Source organism: Oryzias melastigma, linkage group LG9 (genome assembly GCF_002922805.2).
Source record: "Oryzias melastigma strain HK-1 linkage group LG9, ASM292280v2, whole genome shotgun sequence".
Taxonomy (NCBI): Eukaryota; Metazoa; Chordata; class Actinopteri; order Beloniformes; family Adrianichthyidae; genus Oryzias; species Oryzias melastigma.
Window position 1 is genome coordinate 12,215,735 of NC_050520.1, and position 9,230 is coordinate 12,224,964.

Genomic DNA, 9,230 nt, shown 5'->3' on the forward strand with positions numbered 1-9,230 from the left:
TATTCAGATACAATTTTTATTTTCACCCCTAGAGGGCAGTCTGGTCATATTTGTCCACAAACGAGATTTTACTGTAATCAGCATAACATTGACTTCAGTTTTTTATTGTTGGCCTGATTAAAGTTAAAATAAATATTCTATAAACTTTGTTAACAGTGTTGACTCACACATTTAGACAAACTCTTATTTACTCTTTACTCTCTTAATTTGTTCTCAGGTCAATTTTTAAATTATCCTTTTTTCTTGATGTAATATCTTTGAAACGAGTCAAGCCTCAGTAGTGGGTGTGGCCTCCATGTGCCCATACAACTGATTTTGTGTTTTAATGCTTTACTGGTTAAACCAGGAGTCTACAACCTGCAGCTCCAGATCCACATGAGGTTCTTTTATCTCTCCATGGTGGATCGTTGACCAAACATAAAATAAGTCATGGAGACTGCTGATCCAGACATGTTGACCATCAGAGTCAGCAGCTCCTACCAATGGCTGCATAACCAAAACTATCTAAAGAAAACAAATAAACAAAGCCTGAAAACTAAGACTACCAAGATCCAAACTAAAATAACAAAACCCAGCAGTGTAAGACTGCTGAGGACAGAGAGAGGAAAAAGAACAAAAAATAAGTAAAAGAAAAATAAAATAGCTATTTTTTAAAGTAAGGATTACTTAATTAGCATTAATTTAATTTAGATTAGTTAAATGTATGAATTGATGTCTGAGGTTCACATAGATGATAAACTCTGTAGGTTTTTACATCAATGTTGACCTGAAGACGTCTTGTTTGTTCAACTCTACCTCCAGAATGAACAGATTTGATATGCAAAACTTTGGTAAAAAGTTTGATCTTTTATGAGTTAAAACCACATATTATCTTATGCTGAACAACATTAGTTAATAGCTGCACTTAGATGATCCTGTTTGAAACAGAACATCTTTTATTTTCAAAAGAAGTTATTTGAACTTCTGTTAAACATTGAAAAAAATATCACAATATTTTTTGCTTTTGTTTGTGCAAAAAAACAAAATAAACATTATTCATAATATTAAAAAAGAGGGTCATGAATGGAAATCCAAATTTCTTAAAGGTTAAAGTAAGACTATGGAGCTCCTTCAAGGTTCTGATCAGTAGAAAACGAGTCCAAATGTCTCTTTTACCGTTAAAGGTTACCGACTCCTGAACTAAACCAATGGTGGGAGAAACTGATCTGGTTTAACTGGATTAAATAAACACAGGAATGAATGTTTAAACACAGTTTTATTCTCCTGCAGAACATCAGGTTCTCCTTTAAGCAGCGGAGGGGGGGGTCCACAGAGCTTACTCCCCCATGCCCTGTCCTCCGTACATGAGTGTTCTGGACTCCATCAGAGCAGGCTCCCCTCATCTCTAACATCAGAACCCCCCACAGTCACAGACTCTCCGCTCGCCGTTATACAAAGTATGCTGCCAGGGCAGCCATCTTGTCTTTGGGCTTCTTGGGGTTGGGTCGGCGGCCTCGGCCACGCCCCCGACCTCCTCGCCTGGCGCCCCCGCCTCGGTGCGCGGTGCGCCTCATGGTGGCGTGTTTGAGCTCCACGGCATCCTGGAAGAGCGGGTCACAGAAGACACAGCCGGTGTGCTGCGTCTCCCCCCCCGGCAGGGGAGTGCGGGCCTTGTTGAAGTCCACCATGACCAGAGAGGCGTCGCAGACCTCACAGCTGTCCTGAGAGACCTGGAAGCACACGGAACCAGAACCTCAGGGTCCAGAACACTCCAAACATTCACAGACAGGGATAGATGGGGGGCAGGCCATGGTTAGGGCCCCAGAGTGTAGCTGATGGGGTTGGTAGATGAAGAAAACAGGAAAATGGGAGTGGACTGTGCTGAGCCAGCATCAAAATAAACATCCAAGACATTTTAAAAAATATTACAAGTTTCAAATCAGCTCTAAATACTGTCACCATTTAATAGCAGTCTTTAATTTTAGCAGAGTTCAATCTGCCACTGAAGTACCTTCAACCAGCAAAAAAATAGGAACTTGTTCTTCATCTTTTGTTTGTCTGTGCTTCCATCTCAAAACAATCAATGCAGCTGTTTGTGTGGAAAGTTGTGCCAGTTTGCTTTTTAAATGAGTTTTTTTATTTCCTCCTACCAGATTTTTGCCATTTCCCCCAGAAAAACCCACATTGCTTATTGGTCAAAGCAAATGTGCTTTGAAATATTTAGCCTATTTTAACAGATGTAATTTGTGTGGAAGTCCATGTCTGTGCACGACAATCTTTGGGGAGTCAGATTTAAAGACCAATTCCAATGAAAATGGTGTTCCTGTGGTGTTTTCCTGCTGATGGAGGACATGGATACAGAAAATTAAGATTAAAAATGTGTTTTTGAGAATTTATTTATTCAAATTGTGAGTCAGGAGCACCAAAAAGAGGAAAAAAATGCTGAATGAACCACAAGCTCCTGACGCAGTGGGCTTACTGTGCACCAATATCACAACTCAGAGGAGATTTTGACTAAAATGGTGTCGTCATAATTAAAAGACTACTGGGAAGGCTTTTACAACAGATCAGAAGATGATCAGAGTGGGTTGTGTGTTGCAGAGTGGGTCCCACATAGAACGTGACTTTTTATTCCACGCTTCTGCAGTCTGAACTATGACGGAGAGGAGAGAACATTTATTAGTTTGACTGTGTGAAAGCTGTAAAGCATTCACTTTTACTTTTTTCTTTATTATTATGTTTCTTCTGTACGTTTTTTGGACGTACCATAGCTCTTCAGCTCTTTCAGCGATTAAAATATTCAACTCTTAATGCTTTTTCAACTGATTTAGGCTATTTTGGAGTTTAGCTAATATTTCAGCTACATGCTAGTTGTTTTGCCTAACTCAGCTTACAGCATTCACACTAGCATTATCGCAGGTAATGTTATATATCTAGTTTTTAAAACGTTTTAGTATTTTTTTATGAAGATTACAGAAATGAATTATTTTAAATTTGGTTATGTGTGGTTTTCTGGAAAACCGTAAATGTTTACTTTTAGGTTGTGATTGTTGCACTTTTTCTCTTAGCCTACAAACCGACCCTGGCCCCACATCAGAGAAGAACATGTTGCCCTCACAAGAAAAAGTTTGTGGACCGCTGCTCTAGAGAAATATACAATCAGTCTGTTCTTCTGTTAGTCTGACTCACCAACCTGAATGGTTCAGGAGCTGCTTTTTTTGTGCCCGTTTTTAAAGACCACTGTTGACGGGTCCACATGTGCTGCCCAGGAGGGTAAACATTTTCAGGAAAGGCCTTCCTCACCTGCACCTTGTGAGCGTGCTCGAAGAAGTGCACAACCACATTGCATTTGTTACAGGCCATCCTCCACTTTGGTCCAGAGGTGGGGTCCAGAACCAGGACGCCGGAGTCACACTCCACACACTGACCGATGCCCAGCGCGCTCAGGGAGTGCTGGCATGATGGGTGGGTGCACTCGTTACACCCCATACCTACGAGAACAGAGGAAGACCCCCCCCACACACACACGCATCAGTCCACAGGTCTGGAATAATCACCATCTATCGTCATGGAAACACAGAGCCCCTCCCTTTGGGAGAATATTAAGTAAATGCTGGTTAAAGCTGAATGAGGAGAACTTAGGCAGTAATCTGTAACTCTGCAAAGCTCCAACATAGAAATGAAATGAAACAGTGAAACCTCTCTAACACGTTGCCATGGAAACCGGTAGTTTCTAAAGGAGCTGAGCCCTTGGCTTTATCTCTAACAAAAGACAGACTTTTCTAAACCATTACATATGAAAAAAGAGTACAACCCTTTCAGCCACCATCACTGCTGGTTTCATCTCAGAGTAAAGCGTTTGTGTTCAGTCAAACAGTTTATAATAATTAGTGCTGGAGGAATGAAAAACACAGCAAAGATAAAACTTCGACGGTTAGTTTGTTAAAGTCCCACTCCGATCATTTTTTGATCTGTTTTCAGTGTTCCCAGTGCTATTTTCATCAGAATTATGTCACTTTCAGCCAAAATCAAAAACCTGTGTAGTTTTCTAAGACATAGTTTCTGCAGAGCGGCAGTAGTTCATTAATATTTCACCTCTGAGTTGTGGGCGGGATGACAGATCACTCATTACTGAGCCTGCTAGCTTACAGCCCCTCACGCTCCCAACCTAACAATAGCGGTGTAACAACAATTGCGATCAATATCGAAGCTATCCAGTCGTACAGTTTTATCCAGATTCCAGGTCAAGAGGTGAAAACAAAGACATTCATGGATCTGTTTGTCCACAAGTGGGTGTATTTGAATGGAGCGGAGCAGAGAGACTTTGGCCCGCCAAATCTATGTTCTACATCACAAATAAGCTCTTTTTCAACAACATTTCTTCATCTGCTCCTGATTCACTACGACTTCTATAAAGAAGTACTCAGAAATGTAGTTTAAATCTCAGTTTTCTTTATACATGTCCTCAATCATCAGAAAAATGCTACAAGAACATGTTAAAATAACCAAAAAAATCAATTTTCATCAGAGTGGGTCTTTAAAAAAATGAAAGAAAATACAAGATTTTGGTGAAAAACGGATGACTGATATAAGAAAAGAACTTTGAAATAACCAGCTGAATGAAAAAGAACCAGAGAAGAACCTCCAGCAACTAATCAGATTACCTTTCTTCATGTCCCGGAACGGTGGGTTGCTGAAGCAGTAGGGGCACAGGGGGTAGCTCTTTCCCCGCGCCCCCGAGGTCCACAGAACCAGCTCGAAGTCGTCCAGAGGGCAGCGCAGCTCCTTGTACAGCTTGATGGCGCCGTTCTGGGGGACGTTGTAGGTCTCGTCACAGTGGGAGCAGTGCAGCCGGCTGGGCTTCGCCTGCAGGGGGAGCGCAGACGTTAGTGGGACAGAGGCTCAGTTCAACAGAAACACAAAGACTGAACTGGTTCTGACACATTCTGCCTACAGGGGGCGCTGAAGCCCTGCTCCTTGCAGGGAGAGGGCCACAGCTGAACTCCAGGACGTTTCTGATCCCAGGACCCAGAGATCAGGTGGTTCTGACAGGCGGGTCACTAAATGGCAGCTGTGAGCGCCCCCCTCTGGGCACATGAGCACGTGCACGCCGCTCACCTGGATGTACTTCATGAAGCGGTGGCACTTCCCGCAGCGGGACAGGGGCTTCCCCGTGGCAGCGATGGGGGAGAAGGAGACCTCCATCAGCTCGTCCATGCCTGCAGGAGCATGACTGCATCATTTACTGGAGTAACAGCAGTTACATTCACACAGCACCTCAGTCTGTTTTCTGACTGACCAGAATGAGTCACTGCAAAGTTCTAACACAAACAAAAGTTGTATCCTTAATGGGGGGGGGCTGCTGCTGCAGAACTCACTGCTGATGGAGTCCACAAAGTAGTGGAACTTCCTCCTGAAGATGTCGAGCGCGTGCTGCAGCACCTGCTGGAAGTTGGCCTTCCCCAGAGCGATGAGGCTGAGCTGCTTCTCCACGGCGGAGCGGATGGTGGGCAGCACCAGCTCTGCGTCTGGGCGGGGGGGCATGAATAAGGATGAGCTGTGCTGAAGGACGCCTGTCCCCGTTGCCATGGCCATTGATGCAGCGGCAGCATGGAGGTCACAGCTCAGACGGCCACTCACCGATCTTGTAATATCCGTGCACGAGGACGACACCCAGGTTAGTGGGCTTGAGCCGGCGGCCCGTCTCCACGGTAACGTAGTTCCTCTGGCAGATGTTGTTGATGTGGACGGGGATGCTGGCGTCCGTCCCTGCAGGACCAAGGACAGCCATGTGAGAGTGCTGAGAAGAACACGTGCGTGGCGGCGACCTCAGCGACTCTGCAGAGTTCTGAGGCCCGGCCCGTTTCGGCGAGGCGGGTGTCGGTACCGATGCCGTGCTTCTCCATGAGCGTGATGAGCTCGGCCTCAGTCAGGTAGTCGGGGGGGCCGGTCTGCCTCTCCACCAGGCGGATCTCGTCCACCGTGAAGGCGTCTCCGGGCTGGCAGGTCGGCAGCGCCTCCTCCAGCGGGACGCCCTGCCAGGGCATCAGGGCCGTGTAACCTGCAGGAGAGCGCACGTGAGCTCCAAGGCCACAAACAGGAACACATGGAGAGGAGTCCACGGAGCCAGAGCTGCTCATCGTCCACTAATCTGTTCATCCCAAACACTCTGATGTCCACAGAATCTGTTTTCACTAGAGATGCATCGATTCAGTCAAGCCACGATTCGATTCTATTCACAGTTTTAAAGTCACAATTTAGATTAATTTTTTCTCTACAAAATGAATTAAAGGTCATTTAAGGTCAAGTATGTGTTTTTTTTGCTCCTTACATCAAACTGTCTGTTTTCCTACTAACAGAAAGGATTCAATACAAATAAACACTTAAACATAATATTGAAATGATCTCCTTCCATACTCGGTTCATGTTGTGCTCCATGTGACGGACTGCTCAGTGCAACCCCCAAGCCCCTGCATGCACACTCTGTGCAAATGACCGTTAACGCACAGCGTGCGGACTAAAGAGAGTTAATGAAAAAGCACAATCTGTTAGCTGAGCTCTGACCAGCGTTGCAGAGGGGGAGAGCGAAGGTGCTTTAGCAGACAGTCAGTAGCTGCGTTTCCATTACATGTTTGCACAAAACTTTATTGAAATTCAAGGAATTTCAATAAAACAGTTTCGAAATGACACTGTTTCCACTAAAATCATCATTTTGCGATTAAGCACAAACCAACTCACGCGATAAGTCATTAAAAACACGGCGATAAACGAGAACAAGTATTGTTTTTTTATTCACTAAAAGGAGCATTTGGGTGGCGTCACAGCTCTGTCTGGGGCGCGTGCAGCACACCTCGACTCAGAAGAGTGAGAAGCCTGTTCAGCGGTTAAAAGAAAAAGCATTCTAACCTGAAAGCATCTGGACCTTTTTTCTGTTTGAAAACACGACAACATCCATTCAAGTTTCTGTCATGGCTCTAGTGCTCATCTCAATGGAGACTACAGGCTCCAAGCTGCAGAAGTGTAGCTGCAGATGAAGCGATGAAGAAATCGTGGTGATTTTATGGAGGAGCTGCATGATTCCGTATGACACGCTATATATAATGAGCTGTGACGCTGTGGGATCTCTCGATGTGCCGGCTGTGCAGCGCTCAGAGCAGACACTTCATACCAAGAAGTGCATTTATTTAGAAAAAAGTGTTTCCATTACAGTTTTGCGAAAAATATCTATTTCGATACATCCCAAATACCACCCCCTCTAAACGCAAACACTTTTTTTTTAGAATACCAGTTTTTTGAAATTATGGCGTTTCCATTAAGAGAATTTATTATTGAAATTCCAATTCGCGAAATTTCAGAGTTAACGACTAGTGAGGGGGTAAAAGCGGCGTAATAGGGGTGTGGCCTCCTCCTCTCTGCATGCTTGCTTCTGCCAAACTACTCTGAAATGCAAATCAAATGCATTCTGGGAGCTGGAGCAAGCAGCTTAATGAGGATCTACCTCAAACTGTTGTCTCTTTAAATTAAGCTTTCATTTGATAAATACAATCTGCACTAATTGTCTATTTTTAATAAGAATATTTAGATTTTTAATGCATTAGAAAATGAAGATGATTTAATTATTACTTTTTGTATTATCATAATTCTTTGAATACATTCATTCATTCATTCATCTTCCTGACCGCTTCGTCCCTTTTCGGGGTCGCGGGGTGCCGGAGCCTAACCCGGCTGCTGATGGGCGAAGGCGGGGTTCACCCTGGACAGGTAGCCAGTCTGTCTCAGGGCTCTTTGAATACAATCTGCACAAAGTGTATTACTGATTAATATAAATGATTTGTCGTGGATACTTGGAAATTTGATCACATCAATGATATTAATGATCCTTAATAGCCTGATTTTATAAATATTTGATATTAAGTCCTGAACCGGATATTGATAATTCATGTAGAGAAAATGGTCCAGTCGGGGTGGGATTATATAAGTTCGCTTCCTTCCACTCCCTTTAAAGTGATCTACTTATGATTCATTAAATAATATGTTATTTCATGTATTATGACCTGATCGCTTGAAATAAACCATTTCATTCATTCATTCATTTAGAGTGATATTTAAAAAAAACTATTTTCTACATGTTTAAGATTCAGTCTGAACTAAACTATAACAGTGTTGAACATTTAGAATATAGTGCAGATCCTTAAAAATACTGAGTTCTGAATGATTATTGTACATATTAAATGAATAACATTCATAAATTCTTAATAAACCAGGTGATGTGAGGTGAACCTGGTTCTGGATGGGTCTATTTGACAGTCCAGTGGGTCAGTACTGAGGCTGAACAGTGATACAGCTCCTCTGTACTTCAGGACTGAAGCTGCAGAGTTCTGTCACAAAGATCTGCTTCTCCTGAGCTCACCTGCAGAAATGGGCGTTTTTCCTCCACAGGAGAAGCGCTCGGTGCCGATGCTGAACTCAATGGTGGTCTGCAGGTACCTGCAGTCCTGGCTGACGGTGGCGATGAAGTGCCGTGTGATGTACTCGTACAGCCGCCAGCCGTCACTTCCTGCAGAGCAGCAGAGGACAACCTGAATGAGAGCAGGCTTGATTCTGAAACTTGAGCTGAGGATCAGAGCTTCAGTTTTTAGGATTTTTTGATTCCCTGGAGGGACCTTAAAACATGCTTCAGAGGTGGTTCAATTCCCTGCTATTTCAAGATGTCTTTGGGCAAGAAAAAGAACCTTTAGGATGAATCTCTGTTTTGGTACAGTTTCTCTCTGTACGCCGTCAGACGCCGCGGTACGTCTTGGTTGAAGTAACATTTTGACATCCTGCCTCAAAGTGGGCAGGGCAAATCCCAGAGAACATCTTCCTGTGCGCAGCACCTCCATCTGCTCTCAATGATGGAGAAAATCAAGGCCATGGTGGGTCTTTCAGTAAAGCGGAGGAATCAAACCTGTGCTCAGACGCTGCTGTTCATGTCCGGGTTAGTTCACAACCGTTAAGGAAAGAGACCCAAAGACTGCAGGCAGTTCTGTTCTGTTTTAGAGGGAAAATGTTCTCTGGACCATAAAGAAAGGATCCTTTTGTGATGTCATCCTCTGGTTATTTAGTTTGGTACCTGATCTATCTGGTCCCTTTAAATCATGTGGCAAAGTCAAGGCCCGGGGGCCGGAACCGGCCCCCGGGTAATTATATTTAATTGTTATTAATGGCCCAATGTTATCTTGTGCTCATTTCTATATATTGTGTATATATAT

General features: G+C 43.8%; 1 protein-coding gene across 1 annotated transcript in view; it reads right to left on the reverse strand.

Moving 5' to 3' along the window:
- Positions 1-1,236: 1,236 nt before the first annotated feature.
- Positions 1,237-9,230, reverse strand: part of top3b (DNA topoisomerase III beta) — a 15,094-nt gene continuing 7,100 nt past the window's right edge. The window contains exons 11-18 of the mRNA XM_024260265.2: positions 8,390-8,536; positions 5,867-6,040; positions 5,620-5,748; positions 5,358-5,507; positions 5,098-5,198; positions 4,644-4,845; positions 3,283-3,470; positions 1,237-1,709 (exon numbers count right to left, since the gene is read on the reverse strand). Of these exons, the coding sequence (XP_024116033.1) occupies positions 1,428-1,709; positions 3,283-3,470; positions 4,644-4,845; positions 5,098-5,198; positions 5,358-5,507; positions 5,620-5,748; positions 5,867-6,040; positions 8,390-8,536 (1,373 nt within the window). The 3' untranslated portion in view covers positions 1,237-1,427. The remainder of the gene's footprint in view (positions 1,710-3,282; positions 3,471-4,643; positions 4,846-5,097; positions 5,199-5,357; positions 5,508-5,619; positions 5,749-5,866; positions 6,041-8,389; positions 8,537-9,230) is intronic.